The sequence below is a fragment of the Trachurus trachurus genome (assembly GCF_905171665.1).
Source record: "Trachurus trachurus genome assembly, chromosome: 7".
Classification (NCBI taxonomy): domain Eukaryota; kingdom Metazoa; phylum Chordata; class Actinopteri; order Carangiformes; family Carangidae; genus Trachurus; species Trachurus trachurus.
Window position 1 is genome coordinate 9,453,882 of NC_139901.1, and position 20,801 is coordinate 9,474,682.

Here is a 20,801-nt window from a genome sequence, read left to right on the forward strand (position 1 = left end):
CCGTGGTTTCCCGACGCAGTGAAGGCATCACGTGTACTTGGATAATTCCCAGCATGCATTTCGTCGCCGCCATCTTTTCTGTTGTGACGTGCGGGGAGACCTGACTTCACAGACCTGCAAATCTTCTCGGTTTTTATTTTAGTGTTGAACTCGACTTTGTTTTAGTGTTTTAACATTTGTTGTTACCGAGGGTCCGAAAGAAGCCGTTGCAATGGCGCAGTACAAAGGAGCCGCCAGCGAGGCGGGCAGAGCCATGCAGCTGATGAAGAAACGAGAAAAAGAAAGAGAGCAGCTCGAACAGCTGAAGCAGAAGATCGCAGAGGTTCCTAACTTCTATCTCTCCCTTTCTTACCTTAAAGTATTACAAGTTTGTCGGGCATTTGGTTTAACTTCGAGCTAACGTAGTCCTGTCTCTGGTTTTATTTAAATAACCGTTGTAACATAAAGTGCCCGAGTATCCGCTACCTGCAGGGTCAGTGAAGGCATCACCGTTACACACAACAACAGGCTGTTAACTGGTGAAATAAACAACACAGTAGTAATGTTACATTACATTACAGCCCCCTGTCATTCACACTGCCTCATGGAGAACATGCCCACTCTGCTTTATTTTTTACCCTCCTTTATTGTTTTCTCCCAGGACAACATGGTCAAGTCCAACATTGATAAGAAATTCTCAGCTCACTATGATGCTGTGGAGGCAGAGCTCAAGTCCAGCACAGTTGGTGAGTATCTTTACTGTTGCACATGAATCACCGTGGGGCAAGACACCCGGTCATTGGTAATATCAAACACAATGTGATCCAGGGCTGCACTCACAGCAATAACACTAACTTTATTTTATATAACAACTTTTAAAACATAGGTTACAAAGTGCTTTACAACAGTGTCAAAAACATTACACGCAGATAAAACTCAATACACACGCACAACCAGCAGCACAAATCCCAGCCAGATCACACATAAATATTTCAAAAGGTGTGATTTTAATAATTATTATTTAATCATAAAAATACGTCTTTTTTGATTAAATAGAAGGCTAGGTTGCCAGTGAAAGCAAAGGAGCACTCGCCTTTAGATTGTGTTTGACAATGGATATAGCAGATACAGTGCCTTGCTAGTATTCAAAACCCCTTGAACTCTTCCACATTTTGTCACGGTACAACCACAAACTGAAATGTATTTTATTTGGGATTTCATGTGATTGACCAATACAAAGTAGCGCATAATTGTGAAGTGGAAGGAAATGATACATGTTGTGAAAGATTTTTTACAAATAAAATTCTGAAAAGTGTGGCATGCATATGTATTCAGCCCCTGAGTTGATACTTGGTTGAACACCTTTCGCTGCAGTTACAGCTGCAAGTCTGTTGGGGTATGTCTCTACCAGCTTTGCACATTTTTGCCCATTCTTCTTTGCAAAACAGCTCCAGTTCAGTCGGATTGGATGGAGATTGTCTGTGAACAGCCTTGCCACGGATTCTCAATAGGATTTAGGTCTGGACTCTGACTGGGCTGTTCTAACCCATGGGTATGCTTTGATCTAAACCAGTCCACTGTAGCTCTGGCTGTATGTTTAGGGTTGTTGTCCTGCTGGAAGGCAAACTTCCGTCCCAGTCTCAAGACTTTTGCTGCCTCTGACAGGTTTTCCTCCAGGATGGCCATGTATTTAGCTCCATCCATCTTCCCATCAACTCTGACCAGCTGCCCTGCCCCTGCTAAAGAAAAGCCTCCCCACAGCATGATGCTGCCACCACCACCACCATATTTCACGGTGGGGATGGTGTGTTCAGGTTGATATGCAGTGTTAAGTTTCAGGTCAAAAGGTTCAATTTTGGTTTTTGATTGTAAACAATCTTGAACACCATATATCATTTTTCTTTCACTTCACAATTTTGCGCTTCTTTGTGTTGGTCTATCACATAAAATCCCAATAAAATACAAAATGCTTTTGGTTATAAAAGAATCTCATATTAATGTGGATGAATCTACATTACCCACACTTGTTAATGGGTCCATTTTCGATAAATATATTGTTTTATCTTTATCGCTATTTTGATATTCCTGGACACTGTCCGGCGGGTCATGGGAATAACACCGCCGGATCGCTAGTTGGCATCGTTTATGGTTGGAACTACGATGGTATCTGATCGTCTTCGAACCTCCGACTTTCGTTCTTGATTAATGAAAAAAATGTCTGGCAAATGCTTTTGCTTTCGTCCGTTTCGCGCGGGTCCAAGAATTTCACAGTGTGCGTGGAGGCTCATGGGAAATGGAGTGTGAAAACACTTCGCTTTCCAAAACTCCTTGTAGTCCCTTTAAGTTTGTGGTTGTAATGTGACAAAATGTGGAAAAGTTCCAGGGGGAATGAATACTTTTGCAAGGCACTGTATATGGGTGCTTGGTCATTAAATACCTTCAAAGTAAATAAAATACTCTTGGAATTGATCCTGAACTTCACAAGTACCCAATGCAGTGAAGCCAGGAGGGTGTGGTAATGTGTGGTCTGTGAGGGGTCACAATACATGTAATTCTTAACATAATTTAGCAGTTGTGTGACTCTTGTTGAACGTGTTTCATCTATGTCATGTTTTTATCAGGTTTGGTGACGCTAAATGACATGAAGGCCAAACAGGAGGCACTGGTGAAGGAGAGAGAGAAACAACTGGCCAAAAAGGAGCAGTCCAAGGAACTGCAGCTGTGAGTTTATATTATACTGTCGTTCAGTGGATTTGGGCTGTTGATGTGGAGCACATGTCTCTGAGGGTGGCAGCGCTGGCGGCTGTTTCACTGAGACTCTACACGCTTATGAAAAATGTTCACATGCAGAGTCTGTACTTTTTATATTTTTGCGGGAGCAGAAACTGAACAATGTGTGGCTGCCCCCCAGCAATGCAAATTTGCAGAAAGCTGTCAGCAAAGTCTTGCAGATGTGCGGGCCAAACATGTGAAGAGGGAAGTCCTCTTGTTTTTCATGGTTTGGATGAGGTTCCTTTAAAGGGGAACTATCAACTATGCAGGATTTGTAGTGTAACTATACTACATTTTTACCTTAAAGGACAATTCTGGGCAAATTCAACTCGGGACTGTATTTTACTAACATTTTAGGTTTAAAAGAAGGAATCTGAAGATTTTCAGTTTAATTGCTCCTCTTTTGCGGTAGTTGTGTCCGTTACCGCATCGCCACGGCAGTGATGAATGGAGCGGATTGAAGTTCCGCTGCTTAGGCTGTTTACATCCCTCAAAGCCACAATTTTTTTCCACAGACAGTGTCAGATGGCTACTCAAACATGCACCGAGAAGTTTATTTACTTCAAGCAAGTGAAGAGTTGATATTCCTGTGTTTATGACACAAACAGGAGCTTCCTACTCCACGTAAACAAACCAAGTGCGTCAACTTGGGTCTCGCGCGAGACTTTGAATTAGATCTAGTTTTACAAACATGTCGGCTTGCTTGAAGTAAACAAACTTCTCGGTGCATGAGTTACCATCTGACGCTGTCTGTGGGAAGAAAATACGGTTTGTGGGATGTAAACAGCCTAAGCAGCGGAACGTCAATCCGCTCCATTCATCGCTGCTGTGGCGATGCGGGGACAGACACAACTACTGCAAAACAGGAGCAATTAAACTGCTCTGTGGTGTCACTTCACAGAATCTGACATCTGAGATGAAACAGCCCATGAAGTCTCAGCTTAGTGCCTCTTTGATTCACAAACACACACACACACAGGTTTGGACAATAAAGACAACAATCACAACAAAACACACACTCAACTGTTAGCTCGCACTGTTCAGCGTTGGGTTCACATCAAGGTGAAGCCGCGAAGGTATCACCCCTCACTGTGCGACCCAATGTAATCCCAATGTGAGCGGCACAGCATTCTGTCGCGTGCCACTGCACAGCATCGCTAACAGTCCTCCAGCTTTTTCTCATGGCTCATTCATGTGAAATAAAACACCTAACATCATAATAACCCACCCAGCATCAAGCTCAGAGGTAGATTACCACCTACCAGACTTCAGTGTGGTACACTGTATCACTGTTGTTGTCTTTTCCGCGGTCGTAACTCCTTGAAGACGCACGCACACTTCATTAGTGCATGAAGAGCGGTGCGAGCAGAGGAGGGAGAGAGGCTTCAAAAATCCCTACAGTTGCAAAGTCTTACCTCTGTCAGCTCCTTCAAACACGTCACGTCATAACAAAATTCATAAAGCACACCTGCAGCTGCCTCAGCCAAAGCTCCCCATGATCTGGTCACTCTCACCAGCAGCTCTCTCCTTCATTGTTTAACTGTCCGTCATGGCTGTGCTGTACCATGCCGTCCTATTCTATCGTCGCCTTGTGGCACTATGTTTATATGTCACTGTTGCCTATGTGTGCTTTTAACTGTCTATATTTATTTATTTTTAGTTAACTGTCTATATTTAATTATTTATAGCGTATTTAATTGGTTGCAATCGGATTGTGAAGAGGATTTCAAACAATTTTGTAAAAAAAAAAATGCTCCAGAATAGGATCTCCAACCCTAACCTTTAATTAACTTTTATGTCAAATTGGACACATCTGCCTCAGTCACCTTACTGGCTGTAAAAATTCACAGAATGTAGGTGTGTCGAGGTTCAGTGTCGGAGGTAGCAGACTGCTGACTGTTCCACTCCTTGTCATGTGTGTGTCTGAGAGAATCAACATTTCAATGAAATCTGTAATCTACTTTACAGCAACTATTACCAGCATTAGCGTTTAGTATCCTCATTAAACTCCTTTACTCACTTAAGTGGTGTCTCCAGGTTAGGAAAGCAACACCAATGTTAATTCTTACCTGAAGTTAGCAGGCTAACCAGCTCGCACCGGCCAGACCAGACACTTTACACTAAGACCTCCAGTCTGCCCTGAAGACTCAGCTCTGCTCAGAGTAACATCTTTTTTTATTTTATTTTTTATTTTTTAGCACAAACAATATCATTTTAAAACAACATGGACAATCATCATAACTGGGATGTGCAGAGGGGAGGTATAAAACCCAAAAGGGCTTATATAAAAACTTCACCCACATATTCAAGAACCAAATGTGTTACAATTTAAAAACAATAGACGAAAGGAAATAATTAAACAATAACGAAAAATAAATAGAAAAGTAAGTGATTAAACAGTAAATAGAACATCTTGTCTTGCAACTGCAACAATGTTTGACAACAACTTGCGGTGTAATGACAGGGAGTAACAACTGCCTCTGAAACAGCATTTTGTGCAATTTTTTTTACATTGTAAAACTTCAGATCTTTGGTAGCGAGGAGTAATTAATATAAACAGTTCTGTGTCTTCTGTAAACAGTCTCTTCTATGACGGAAGGATTTTCTCAGCATTTTCTTTTCTTTGTTTCCAAGTTGCATAATTATGACTCACTTTTGGTCAACTCCTGATTTCCAGCAGGCTGCTTTCAAGTTGTCCTTAGATGCCCTTCTAGTTGCCCCCTCTCATTGTGGATACAAGAGTGAAAGAATGCAACAGGCAGGGACATGAAAAAAGAGTGAAATAAAAGCCAAATGGATATTTATGGGCCTAATCCAGTATAATCAGAGCAGAATTCACGAGTGTTTTTTTGTGACTTTGGAAGAAATCACATCCATGGGAAACAACCTTTGTCTTAAGGGTTTGCATGTCACACGCTGTTTTCCAGGAAACCAAATTCAAACGTACTGTTGATTGAAAACATGTTGTGGTTGATCATCATTATGTGTGTGTTTTTTTTCTTTCTCTGCAGAAAACTCGAGAAGCAGAAGGAGAAGAAGAGAAAGGAGGAACAGAAGAGGAAAATAGCCAGTCTATCCTTTAATCCTGAAGACGGAGAAGAAGAGGAAGAGGAAGAGGAAGAAGAGCTGGAGTGTGAGTACTGATGTCAAGGATATTAGAGCACACACTGAACAGGACTGGGAATCGGTTTCAGCTGTTTCGCTGTAGTCGTTTTTCATTGGTTCTGTGTGTGTGTGTGTGTGTTTTGGTCCAACAGTATATGATTGATCTCTTGTGCCTCCATCTGAGTCATCTGTGCCATGACTTTGATCTTAAAGGAATAGTTAAACATTTTTGGTAAAAATGTTTATTTTTCCAAAGACAGTTGAACGAGCCTTGTTGATGCCAATTTGATGTCTGTATGCTAAATTCCAACTTATAGCCAGCAGTTTAGCTTCAAGTTTGAAAGCTGGGTAAACATCTGTGCAGCGGAGGTCTGGATATTACCCAACAGGCTGTTTCTACACTTTGGATTTTGTTCAAATGAAACAAACAAGATATAAAGTGTTGATTGGGGAATCTGTGTTTTGTCTCAGATGTTCCAGCTAAGAAGAAACTCGGTAAAAACCCAGATGTGGACACAAGTTTCCTCCCTGATCGAGACAGAGAGGTGAGGTCAGTAAGGGTGACATTTGAGTGAAACCTTTCCCCCCAGAGGTAATGATCCTGCATAGTTATTGGAATTAACATTAACTTGCTTTACAAGTTGTTCCCTTGATGTTTTTAGTTCTCTGTAATGTCATTGTTCATTAAAAACTACAAAGACAAATGGCATTTATAGCTCTGTTTTGACTGGCGGTTGCAGAAAATCACACTGCCAGCCACAACAACGGCAATCGTTAGGGAAAGAAGTAATTAGCAAATACCAGACGGAGCCTGATGCTCTCTGCATGCTCAATTTTCTCTAAATACAAACAAACATCTGAATGATTGTCGATCACATTCTACATAAGCAAGATGAACTAAAAAACCATACCCAGCTAACTCTGGGGGGGAGGGTTATCTCATCAATACAGTAGGACATTTTTCATACCTGAACATGATGAGAAATTATGATTCTGGTGTCTTTATTGGAGTTTAACAGTGTATTTCCATCACACTGACATTTGTGCTCAGGAGGAGGAGAATCGTCTCAGAGAGGAGCTCAGGCAGGAGTGGGAGCTCAAACAGGAGAAGATTAAGAGTGAGTATCAATTCAGTACACACACATGCATAAAACACTTTGGTGTCATTTAAAGGTCCCCAGATTTTTTTACATTTCCTGTGTTTGATTTGAAGATATGTGAAGACATATTTGTGGTTTTAAGAGCCAAAATCCATTTTAGCGTAGCTTTACATCTCTTTTCTCAGGGTTTTGTGTGTTTTGTTTTGGTCTCTGAGCCTCAGCGCTGCAGTCAACGCCAAAATTATCCACACAAAATCAGATTCAGATTGAAGCGTACCATTGTTTCATAAAAAAATAAACATTAGCTGCTGGTCTCTTAAGGGAAATCTGAGCAATGATATAGAAGCCTGATATCTTAAGATTGTGCAGAGTGCAGAGTTTTCTCAGTATTTTTTCTTCCTGTCACATCCCAGCTTAGCAACAAAAGGACTGCTTGTTGTTATTGCTGACATTAAAACAACAGAAATGGTTGGATGTGTCTGAGGGCACAGTAAAGGTGGTTTAGTTGTGACATCACAAAGTTCAGAAGGTGCTAATCTCTTATCTCTGAATACAGGGCATGTGCATTTATCTGTGGACTGAGGCTTTTATACTGACACAGTATGAATATGGAACCTAGACCTGATTTATAATCAAAGAAGACAAGGAAATCCATTTCTACAATATGGGACCTTTAATTAAAGCCAGCGGTGTAACTAAAATCACAATCAAACATTCAAATTACATTGTCCCAAATATAACTAACTACTCCGCATTGGGGGCGATTCCTCCATTCCTTGTCTTTTCACTAGTAAAAGTACAATCAGACATTAAAGCAGAAGTGAGTGATCCGGTCGTTTTCGCTAATGCTGCGTTCCAGGCAGGCTTTTGAAATCGTAAATTACAGCTTCAAGTCACAACTTAGGACTTTGTAGCGTTCCAGGCAACCCACTCGTGTTTTTCCGACCTGTTTTACCGGTGAAAGTCACTATAACGGCCACTCGTAACTTCCGACCGGTGAACTCGTACCAGATCGAACTGGTACCACTTCACGGTCGGAAAAATACGAGTTTCCTTGAACGCACCATAACAGTCCTCGTCGCTACGTCACCCCTGCATGCCGTTCTCTCTCCTCATTGGATAAAAACTGTAGGATACGATAAATGTTTTCTCTTCGGCTCAGAGCAGAGCAGAGGGACTGAGAGACCCGTGTTTCAGTCCAAACACTCTATGTAAGTGATTGCTGTCGGAAGATATAACTATTTAAGACTTATATTAACACAAATATATCACTCACTTCTGCTTTAACAATATAACATTGGTGTGTGTCTTTGTCCCCAGGCGAGGAGATTGAGATCACATTCAGCTACTGGGACGGCTCAGGACATCGTAAGACAGTCAAGGTAAAGCACGACGAGCTTCAGCACTGACTCTGATCCACTCTGTAGAGTTTGATAACGGGGACATTTTTGAGACATTATACCACCTCACATTCCCTTCAACCCCTGTTTGTGTCTCCTCTGTAGATGAAGAAGGGAAACACCATCCAGAACTTCTTGCAGAGAGCCCTTGAGGTCCTCAGGAAGGATTTCAGTGAGCTCAGGTGAGTCAGAGAGTGTTGGCTAAATATGCAGCATGGCCTGTAATGATGATTGAGCGTCTTCCATCTGTGGTTTCTTCTATTATGAAATAGACTAATGGCGCTTTTCCACTACACAGTCAGGGCATGGCTCAGTAAAGGTGCTTTTCCACTACAGCTGAGTTCTCTAGTTCCTCCTCAGCAGGGCCGCATTGTCCGCCTTTCTTTTTTCTCTCCACTCGTCAGCTCCAAACTCACTCGTCTGCACCTCGATTACAGACCGCAGCATGGTTTTACACACAGCATCATTTAAAGGATAATTTCCGTTTTTTACAACCTGGACCTTATTTCTAGCATAAAATACAATCATTTTACTCACCCAGAAACTTTGGTGTCATTTGGAGTTGTTTTGACGAAATTAGCCCCAGTGGAGCGGCGCGTATATCCGTATAATGCGAGAGCACGGGGCACCCAATGCAGCCTCTAAATATCACATTATCCGCCGCAAAACTCGTTCATTTCGCCAATATTTTGTTATGATACACTAGTGCTATTCCCCTCCGAGTCCGTGGTGGCATGTTATCAACATGCTGCGCCTGTAGGTTGACTACTAACCTCCGACCTGGATGATGTCATCTCCGACCGCTGCCCGGCTCATTCTGATAATAATCGTTCTGCTTCGGCATTCGGGTCCATTTTTAGCTCAACTAGCCGGAGCTTTAGTGAGTCCAGGTTGAGGAGAGGAAGCCTGTGGAAGCTGAACTTCATCCAGCTGCTCATTTTGTTCTGACAAGTCAGAAACACACAGAAACGAACCATAGCATTAGCCGTAGCAAGTTAGCCGCGCCGGGCAGCGGTCGGAGATGACATCATCCAGGTCGGAGGTTAGTAGGTCAACCTACAGGCGCAGCATGTTGATAACATGCCACCACGGGCTCGGAGGGGAATATCACCACCACTGGGGCTAATTTCGTCAAAACAACTCCAAATGACACCAAAGTTTCTGGGTGAGTAAAATTATCTTATTTTATGCTAGAAATAAGGTCCAGGTTGTAAAAAACGGAAATTATCCTTTAACTCGGGTGAAGGAATAACAACAGTCTCGGTACAGATCAGTGTTGCCGCTCTGTTTTTGAAAGTTCATGTCGGACGTAACGCTTGCACTCAGGGCAGAGGCGGTACTAGGGGCTAGTGGAAAAGCAAAAAAAGCGGGCCGGGTCGTGCCGCACTAGTGGAAAAGCGCCATAACTGTTCATAGAGCCCAGACCTGAACCTCATCCAATACACAGGGTAAACTAGAAAACCAATTTGTTTGCGGTTGGTTTTTCGGGATCTTCTTTGCATTTTCTTTGATCTGTTTCCACAGTGCTTGTGATGAGTCATATTGGATGGATTGGTTCATCCCACATTTCCAACGGGCTGTTTGTAAGCTTTCCACATTTGTGCTCATGAGGTTTTTTATATTGGAAAGAAGCTTTTCAAATTATGTAACTGGCAATTACATAAAAAAAATGTTGAATTGTTGAGGCAAATCCAGAACAATTGGAGTAGGGCTAATTAGTGACTAAGTTTGTTTGGAAGTGATTACATCCCTGCTGCCCGAAAAGGGTTTGCATGTCTTGAGGCCAGGAAGCTGAACAGATTTTAAAAAAAAAAGAAGAAAAGAATGAAATGTCTTTGTGGTGTCCAGCTTGAGGCAGCTCCCAGCCAGGTGCTCACAGTAAAAAGTTGTTTTCATCGGGACGAGATAAACATTTGAGATTTTCCTGAGAATGTGTCTGGCAGTGACATGAAAAAATGCTACATAAAAACCCAAAGGGAGATTTACAAGGCTACTAAATCTTTCAATCTTTCCAATCTTTTGTTTTGCCAAATAAGAAAAACAGAGCAGGATCCAATTTTATGCGAACATTAAGTATAAATGATGTGCTTGTTTTATATTTGTTAATGCTGGATGACCATACGGTGGCTCAGCACTGGGACAGGAGACGAATTTACAACCGCTGAGTATTTCTCTGGCTGGATTTGTTTTGATTTATTTTTGACAGCAAGGTAGAACTGTAGAAATATGTTTTGCAAAATAACACAACAGGATTAGCATTTATCCACTGTTGGGTGATTTACTATCAAAGTGCAGCATTAGTTTGAGTCAAGTTCAGCTTCTTTGCCTGGTGTTGCTGCATTTTTATGCTTCTGAAAGAGAACAAAACTTCTTCAAATGTGGCTCATATATTCACTGGGAGTATGAACTGGATAGCGTTTGGTGGTCAAATGTCAAAGGTCATAACTCATGATCACTGTGTCCTTGTAGAAGAGTCTTTGCCTTGTGAACATGTTATCTCGATGGGAAAACTCACTTTGTCCTGGACTTGAGGCTAAACTGATTAGGCAATGTTTGCTCAGCATGACTTCCGAAAAACATTTAAGCCACTACTCAAGACTTCCCAAGGCAATTGTGACAAGATTTCACTAGAATAGTCAATATTTTGATGATAATAATAATAATAATAATAATAATAATAATAATAATAATAATAATAATAATAATAATAATAACAACTATTTTGGCATGACAAAGTGCTTCACAACAATTTGCTACACAACAGGCTACAACAGTGTGAAATAAGACTGTGCAGAATACCAATGGATTAAATGAATCATTTACAATTTTCAAAGGAGAGACTAAAGAAAAAGCCTCGTTTTGATAAACGAGTATCTACTGAAGTTCCATAAAAGCCAGTTTATTTATACAACTGAACCTGGAACTAGCCTGTGTGATAAAACTAACATAATCAATCCATAGTTCTAGTTGTTTGTTTGTTGGGGCCAGATGATGGTCGTCATCTGTCAGTATGACTGTGATGTAAGACCACAATTAATTAGAAGTTTTCCAAGCCAAAAATAAGTCTCAAACCTGTGTTCTGCTTCCAACCATGCGTCAACTTTATTCGTTTGGCCCTTTTCCATCTCAACCTGTCAGCACCTCTGTACACAAATTTGGTTTAGAGACCTAGACGTGTAGGAGGAACTGGAAAGACGACTGAGCCTGGTAGTGTGATGAATTGAAGCTGATGACTCGTGAATTGTTCACCTTGTGAATCAGGTGTTCACAGAGGAGACAAATTTAAAATCTACATCAACAAAGTGGAAGACAATCACCCCATCTACGGCATTCACTTGCTAACTTTGCTAATTCTTCAGACACTCCTCAGCCTTTTTATTTGGACCAGCTCCACCCACTCTGAAGTGAGCAGGGAAGAAATTAACAATCTTCATCCTTTCGCTTGAAGCTGATGCCAAGATTTCACATCGGTCATTGCACTTCAATCTGGCAGTTTTACCGTAGTAAGGTTACTGATGGTGACAAGTTACAACAGGGTGCGTGGGACCTGGCATTCATTTTGCTTGCCAGGTATCAAGGACTCAGTAATATCAATATCAATATCTGATAATCCGTCAGTAATCAGCACATGGTATCCCATAATAATCCATATAATATCAATGACTCTCAGAATGACACCACACATCTTATAATCAACCCAATTCAATTTGTAATGGTATCGGTTTTTGTGTCAGTATATCTTCAGTATTTTATTTCAGTAGTGTGAAATGCCAACAGTAGCAGCAACAGTATCCAAACTGTTAATGTTGCCAAGGTAACACGTGGGGGAAGGAGGAAATTTGCGTTGATTTGCGTGTTTTGAAAGGAGGAGGAGAAATTTTGTTGAAGGATGTTTCCTCAACAATGGAGTTGCTATGCTTACCAAATAGAAATCAATCAAAGTGAGTGGACCATCACATTTTACACTGTACATTTACTTGGCCTTCTGTGTCCTCTGTGCAGGTCTGCTGGAGTAGAGCAGCTGATGTACATCAAAGAGGATCTGATAATCCCACACGTGAGTCTCTGTGTGTGTGCGTGTGTGTGTTCGTGTTCTTGTATTTACTACGTTGTGAGGACTGGGTTTTTAACCAACAGAGTGAGAACGTTTTTGGGAAGTGAGGACATTTTGGCCAATCCTTTTCCAAGGGCTGTTTGAGGGTTAAGACTTTAGGTTATAATTAGGTTTAAGTAAGGTTAAGAGTAATGGTTGAGGTTAGGCATTTGTTTTGGATGGTTAAAGGGATACTTCACCCTTAATCAATAATTCACCAATTTTTACTCACCATCATGCCAAGGAGGGGTTCAGAGAACTTTCAGAGTTATCAAAACGTTTTTGGAGTTCCAGGAGGGGTCCGGCTGGCTCACTTTTGAATCGTCCAAAACACACACTATGAAACATCCAGATACCTCCATACTGCTCGTCTGTACTGACCCAAGTGTCCTGAAGCCGCCACATGAAAAAGTTGTTCTGAAAAAAATAATTTGATCTCTGTTTTTAGTCTTGTTGTAGTAGTAGCTCCCAGTGGCTCTGTTGATGTTTGTGCGCATGCGTGTGATTTGCTGCAAGATGTTTGTTCCTCATTGTAAGCCATTGGCAGACCCGCCAACCTGCACGCATTTTGCGTAGCAGATACACAATTTGACATCAAAATACGCAGGTACAATTGGGCTCTCTAAACTACGCAAAGAGCCACTGACATCTGTGAGTTCTGTGAGAAATGTGCACGTGCAATACTCATATCTGACAACATGTGTAGCGTAGAATAAAGAGGCTGCCGAACCTATTTAGATTATAGCCCCGCTCCCCTCCTTCCTGCCTCCCTCCCTGTTCCACCCGCCCCCAGCAGCAGCTGGCGGTTATAAAGGTAAACTGTGACTGTGGGTGACGGTGTCAGCAGACCTGACAACTTTTGGTAAATGTGTAATAACGTTACTTTCACGGTGAAAATACAACGTTATATTGGGGCCGATAGGGAAATAAGCACCGACAGTCGAGCCGAAGTAAAAAACTGTTGCAAATTTTTTTCTTCTATCAAATCTGTCAGGTCATGTTCCTCTAATGACCCCAGTGCGCCGTCAGAGGAAAAAAGAGAAAGAAGAGAAATTAGCGCTAGCTGTGTGTGTGTGTGTGTGTGTGTGTTTGTGTGCGCACATGGAGGAATAGGAATAGGAATTTATTTAAAACAGGGACAATACACAAAAACATTAATCTCGTGCTTGTGGAGTTGTAGTAAAAAAGCAACTGGACTTCTTCCAGTTGCAAGAAGAAGTTGCTTTTTTACTACAACTCCACAATAATAAGATGACCTGGATGACTGAGAACCTTCACGGACATTAATCTTGTGAGACAAGAAAAGATGCCTTGAGCCAGGTTGTAGCAACATTTGCTAATTTCCGCCTGTTTGTGTGTACGTGCATGCGTGCGTAATGACACAGCCTGAACCTTAAATGAACTGTGGTTTCACTTTGTTTTGATACGTTTAATTTCACCTTTTATAACATTCGCATGTAGCAGCAGATCGTGAACTTTTTGGTGCACCATGTTGGTGTGTTCTTACGATCCAATGATCATAAAGACATTCATTTTTTGGCAGCACTGGAAGGCTTCATAATCTAGTCCATAAAAGTTGTAGCAGCGTTACCTGCTAAAAAAAACACTATGATGCAAGCAAGAAAATATTTAGTGAGATCATTTGTTCAAAATGGTGTTTTTTTTCTCTCTCTAAATATCTCTCCTACTATTTTCACTTTCTGTCATTCAGCACCACAGTTTTTACGACTTCATTGTGACGAAAGCCAGAGGGAAGTCAGGTAAGTGAATTCCAGCAGCACACTGAGCAGTGGTGTAGCGTCTCTCCATGTGTTTTTATAAGTGAAAAGTCACTGTTTCTGCTGTTTCCCACAGGTCCTCTGTTCAGCTTTGACGTCCACGACGACATTCGACTGGTGAACGATGCCACTGTAGAGAAAGATGAGGTGAAGTTTCTTCTTTTCTTACAGCAAAAACCGTAGATGCCCAGTGAAATGTTTCTGTCATTTCCGATGTAACTTGTCACCTGAGGAAACTTTACTGGAATTTGACCCGGTTTGGCCTGCAGGAGATGGACTGCACTTCTTCTAGAAGTTCTATAGTCATAGCTCTTAACACTCATATACACAGATGGAGCAGCTACCACCAGGGGCTATTATGGCTTTACTGGTCTTCTGATCAGAGGACAGTGCACTCTACCTCCTCAGCTGCAATCCGTCCATTCATTCATTCATTCATTTATTTAAGGCTCAAAATTGTTCAACATTTCCTTTGATGTGAGTGACAATTTTTAGATTTGTCACTCACATGACTGAAGTTAAGAAAAAAATGACACTTAAGAAGATTTTTTTTCTTAAGAAGGTTTTGTGAATCTGGCCCCAGGACCTGTTTTCACCAAGCATCTAAAGGATCAAATTAGCTCCTGACTTCCTGTTTTTAAACAATATGTGTTTGCTGTATATTTATTATTATTACTGTGGGATGCTGCACATGTGTTTTCCCTGTGGTCCCTGTAGGTGAACTCATTTAGGAGAACTGACGTCAGCAACAGCAACACATTCACACTCATAGCTAAGCAGTTGTCACTTTCCTCCAAAGCAGCCTTTTTAATATGAACTAAGAGGATTTTCTGAATGAAATTCTGATATCCTTTGATGAATTTGACTTCTTTCAAGTTTCGTGATGGGCTGAAACATGATACAGTGAACTGAACATGTTATAATAAAGGTTATTTCATGTAATTTCCATGCTAAATCAGAAAGTGATTTGATCTCCAGCTCCTCCAGTATTCGGGCAAGATACTGAATAAACAGAGTTACAGGAGTTGATTTTCACTCCTGTCCCTTCCCACTCCCACTAAAACATTCCTGCTGCATCCCATGAGATAATGGAGATCATTCTCAATTCTCACACATCCTGCACTAGTCAGAGCAGACAGGACAGGAGGCAACACAAAACCTGCATGTCTATAATGATGAATATTGCATTTGTTATTATTAGAACTGCATACACGGAGACAGAGCTGTTATGGTTATGATTCTTGTCCTTCGTGCTCCCACAGGCCTTATTCCCTGTCCTGTCCTAATCATGTTATCAGTATTGAAACTGGATCCCATCCTGTGGGAATCCCACAGGAATCCTGAGAAAGCCTCAAACACACTCAAGCTAAAATCTCCCCTGACGTATCATTGATGTGTGAATGTGTGTGTGTATGGTAGGAAAGTGGTGCTTTATAACCTGCTGAATGAAATTGTGGAAGTGGAAAACTGAAAAAAGGTGCTTTATACATGCATCATCCATTTACACTGATTTACTCCTCATGTTCACATGATAAGAGCTGCTGATGTAATTTCCCATCCAACCTGGCAATACAAATCAACCATGACCTCTGATTTATTTACTTGTGCCTCCTCTGTGTAAAAGCCAGCGTCACGCTCTTCACGCTCCACGTGTCAGACACTTATCCTGATTCTGACCCAAAGCCTTCAAACACAAGCCCTCTGCCTCACAATTTCCGTAGGCAGTTATTATTTCAAAATCACTTAGCACTTAAATTCAAGATACAGATGTGAAACATCTGGGATACCAACAATGAACGCTCTAGGGCCTGTCCACGAAGATGAGACCAGTCTGGACTGCATTAAAAAGCCACATGGAAAGTAACAGGTTGTTCTGTCTTTGCTTGAAGTCTCACGCAGGTAAAGTTGTGCTGAGGAGCTGGTATGAGAAGAACAAGCACATCTTCCCCGCCAGTCGCTGGGAGCCGTACGACCCGGAGAAGAAATGGGACAAATACACAGTGAGAATTTATTTGTATTTTTTTCCCCCTAAATGTCACAAAAGTTCATTTTCAGCTGAATATTACTTAGTGTCCCTGAAGGGAGCATTCAAGGTCTCATCTAATCTTGAATCCGATCCATCTGCTAAAAACACCAGCAGGGGCCGGATTCACCAATATGTTCTTAAAAGATCTTAAGAAATGCATTAAAGGAGAATTCCGGTCATTTTTGACCCCTAACTTTGACTCGTTGTCCTGATGGTCACCCAGTGGTGTTGGGGGGAGCAAAAAACGCGACTAAAATTGATGCAGGCAAACCGGAGTTACACCATGGCCAGACGGCGCTAGCGATAGCAACAACGCTAAACTATGGGGGCAATTTTCTTATTCTCCACCAATGGTTGGAGATATTTTGGACATTACCACTGCACTGCTTGACCGTGCAAAAACTCCAAGTTTATACTGTTTATACTGTACACTGTATGAGTTCAGTGGTGTCTCGTAAGGATTCGAGTCATGTACATAGATATTTGATTGTTTTTTGAGTGTTTGTTGTGGTTGAAAGAATTGCCCCCATAGGTTAGCGTTGTCGCTATCCCTAGCGCCGTCTAGCCACGGTGTAACTCTGGTTTGCCTGCATCAATTTTAGTTGCGTTATTTGCTCCCCCCAACACTGGGTGACCATCAGGACAACGATTTAGGGGTCAAAAATGACTGGAATTCTGCTTTAAGAAGAAAATTCAGTGTGCGCTTCCTCAATATTTTCTGAAGAACAGTCATTTCTTACGAATTTCTTATTTTTCCTATAAATTGTTTTTTCCTATAAATTAATGTACAAAAAAAATTACTACTGGGGAAAATTAATAATATGGGAATAACAGCGGAAAATAAGACAAGAGCGTGGGTCAAAGTGGCCGTTAACTGACATACTAACTAACAGTTAACAGGCTCTTTGTGTAATTAATTTAAAATTATATTTACTTACTATGACCTACTAGTCTAAACTTGTCTAAAATGTGTTGAAAAAGGCGATATTATTCACCGTAGGAATTTTAAGACAGGTCAAGGTTGTCTTGAAGTTAAGAACAAATTTGAAAACCTTGATTTCAAGAATACCCTTTATTCTTCAGTTTTTTCTTAAGAAGAAAGTTGAGAAAATACTTAGGAACTTTTTTGGAGAATATTACTTTTTTTTTTCTTTTTAAGACTGAAGTTAAGAAAAAAATTACACTTAAGAAGATTTTTTGTTTTAAGACTGAAGTTAAGAAAAAAATTACACTTAAGAAGATTTTTTTTCTTAAGAAGGTTTTGTGAATCTGGCCCCAGGACCTGTTTTCACCAAGCATCTAAAGGATCAAATTAGCTCCTGACTTCCTGTTTTTAAACAATATGTGTTTACTGCATATTTATTATTATTACCATGGGATGCTGTGCATGTGTTTTCCCTTTGTTCCCTGTAGGTGAACTCATTTATGAGAACTGACGTCAGCAACAGCAACACATTCACACTCATAGCTGAGCAGTTGCCACTTTCCTCCAAATCAGCCTTTTTAATATGAACTAAGAGGATTTTTTTGTGTGTGTGTGACTTAGGCTAGGTCTTAGTGAGTAACTCAGATAAAATGCCTTCTTTGTTATTTCTTTCATTTTAATTTAATTTCCATCGTAAATTGACTTTGTTTTCATTTTTCAGTAGGAGGCAGCTGTTTTTATTCATTTCCTAACCTGATGAAGTACATTCTGTTTGATTTATTTTGTTGATTTATTTTAAAAGGACATTGCAATTGAACACAGTTCCGCTACAAAGCATGTAAAACCGATGTGTCACACAGAATTTAGAGTAACGCTATTCTTGGTTTCCAATTCGTGTTTGTAGCTGGGCCTTAACACGTGCAGTGGGAAAAATGGTCTGTTTACGTCATTATAAAAAACCACAATACATTACAGACCTAAAAAGAGACAGAAAACAAGAACAAAACAAACTGAAAACAATTGATAATGTTGTAGGCTACAATTTGCTAAAAAATTTAACCACAGCTCGCCGTTGGTGAACACAATGGAGCATTTAATTTGAGATATTTTCCGCAACAGTTGGTAGAAACTAAAATAGATAAACTTAAAGGCATAGTTCACCCCAAATTCAAATTTCACTCATTATCTACTCACCCTCATGTCGACTAAGGGTTGGGAGAAGTTTCAGAGCCATCCGTGCCTTCTCTGAGTTACAGCGGGGCTCGGCGCAGCACTGCATGTCCATATGATGGTTGCGAACGGGGCTCACTTTTCTTCGTCCAAAAAGACACACCAAAAAACATCCAAATACCTCCATAGTGCTCGTCTGTAATGTCCCTCTTGTATTGAAGCCCCAACATGAGAAATTGTTCCGAAAAAAAATAATTCAGTCTATATTTTAAGCTTGTTTAATTTTTTATTTAATCTTTTTTTCGGAATAATTTTTCATGTTGGGACTTCAATACAAGAGGGACATTACAGACGAGCAGCATGGAGGTATTTGTATGTTTTTTGCTGTGTCTTTTTGGACGAAGAAAAGTGAACCCCGTTCGCAACCGTCATATGGACTTTAACTTCTTAACTCAATAGATGGACAGAAACTAGCTAACTAAACCACACTGACCCGGTAGTGTTGAGGATTTCTAGTCTGGTCCCAACCTTTAAATCTAGCTGTAGGGCTTAACATTGCGATATGAATGTGATTACTGTATTAATCACACTATGCACCTTCTCCATTTGGGAAAAGATGAGAAACAACCCTGTCATTTTTTTTGTCTTGATTTTTTACAACAAACGTGACACAAAAACAACAACTGGAAGCCAGAGACACTGATATAGCTACAGAGTTTGTTGGACCCGGTGTAGATGGAAACCGCAAAGACACATAACACACATAAATAACAGGATGATAAACTGCTGCCAGACCACTGACGTTCACCAGTCTTGATCCAAAGGGGGAGATCTTGCCATTTGCTCTCCGGGACCGAAACCCTCCGGTTTACTTTCCTCCGCGTTCATGTTCGTGAGTGAAAACAATAATTTCACAGCGCGGAGCTGCTGCCAGAAATCAGCAGGCATCCATAGCGCTGCGCTCTCAGAGCAGAGGTCCTGCTCCGCGCTGTAGCGCAAATAAAGAGAGAGGGATGTAACGTGAGGCTCGATGTGAAGAAAGCAAAGAATCATATTTATTGCCAAGCAGGTTTACAACGTGTTTGGAGCGTTGTTGCATGCCAAAAACATAGTAAGAGAAAGAAAATGTAAACAAAAAATATGCCTCTTGATAAATATATATAATGCTTAGAATAGTTAGATAATAATGGAACGCTTTTTCTTCAGTCGAGGGTCTGAGGGCAGAGGATGTTCTAACGATGCTATGTAAAGCCCTTTGAGACAAACTGTGGGCTATACAAATAAAATTGCCTTGCCTTGCCTTTAGCTTTAAGTCTCATAATCCATCTAGTTCATTGCAGTGTCACACTTAAACTCCAGATGCAGTTGTTGATCAAATTAGGGTTCTGCCCTGCAGAGAGAAGCAGCTTATCTGTCTGTGACTCGTAACAGGTCTGGACCACTCATAAATTCTGCACATGCCTCACAGAACTACTCTGGTTTGACGTGAATATAAATCTCCTGTTGGAACCTGTGTTCATGTTCCTCTCCATGGGGATAGTGGATAAAAGGCCATGTGTATTTGTGTGTATATATATATATATATATATATATATATATATATATATATATATATATATATACACTAATACACACATATGTGTGTGTATGTGTGTGTGTATGTGTGTGAGAGAGAGAGTATGTGTGTAAGTTTGCATATTGAAAAGAAGTGTGTCTCTGCGGAGCTGCCAACTCTCTCTTGCATGGGCACGCTTCGACATATCAGTAGAACCCGTGTGCCTGGAAAACACACGCTTTTTCCGTGGCTGAATTATAACAGATGAGCTCCTGCGGTTCGGTCTCAGGTTTCTGGAGGAAATCTGGAACGCTGGGATGTTATTAAACGAGTTATTCACCGTAATGAATTTGTGTGGCGTATTTATTTTGGACTTGACATGCGCGAGTAACTCCACACTCTGTTCCTTTGTCTTTTTCAGATCCGATGAAACGTCTCTCCGTCGGCTCCTCCTCTCTCTGGAATCTATCAGGCAATTTTTTTTTTTTTTTTTTTTTTTTGCCGTTTCCAATTTCCACCTCATTTTCACGCAGTTACACCACGTTTTATCATTTCTTTATCAAAATGTGATATACTATTGATTCATGATTATACTTGGTATTTGAAATACTAGCTTTTTCCAAATATGTATTTGAGATGCAACGTTTCCTGGAAGAACAAGCCCACATCCATATGTATATAGCTCGTCTGTGCTTAATAAAATCAACTTGAGTTTGAAACCTTCACTCGTTGTATGGATGCTCTTAATTTGACTCTTTGGTGCCGTAGTTATTGTAAATGGAATTTAAGAGACAAACCTGCTTCCTGCTCCTGAATCCTGGACAGAAACCAGTGTGTCTGTGTAACTGTTAAAACATGTACACTGAGCTCGCTGGCTGCACCTCCACCCATAGCCTAC

The 20,801-nt window shown here is 40.8% G+C and overlaps 1 protein-coding gene across 1 annotated transcript; it reads left to right on the top strand.

Moving 5' to 3' along the window:
- The first annotated feature begins 76 nt into the window (after window positions 1–76).
- On the top strand, window positions 77–20,628 carry fam50a (family with sequence similarity 50 member A). The gene is made up of 13 exons (XM_083975970.1): window positions 77–322; window positions 641–725; window positions 2,601–2,700; window positions 5,763–5,884; window positions 6,328–6,401; window positions 6,908–6,974; window positions 8,277–8,338; window positions 8,462–8,538; window positions 12,359–12,413; window positions 14,161–14,209; window positions 14,304–14,374; window positions 16,117–16,227; window positions 20,325–20,628. The coding sequence occupies exons 1-13, from the start codon at window positions 212–214 to the stop codon at window positions 20,331–20,333; spliced, it is 993 nt and encodes a 330-aa protein (XP_083832096.1). The 5' UTR covers window positions 77–211; the 3' UTR covers window positions 20,334–20,628.
- The last annotated feature ends 173 nt before the right edge of the window (window positions 20,629–20,801 follow it).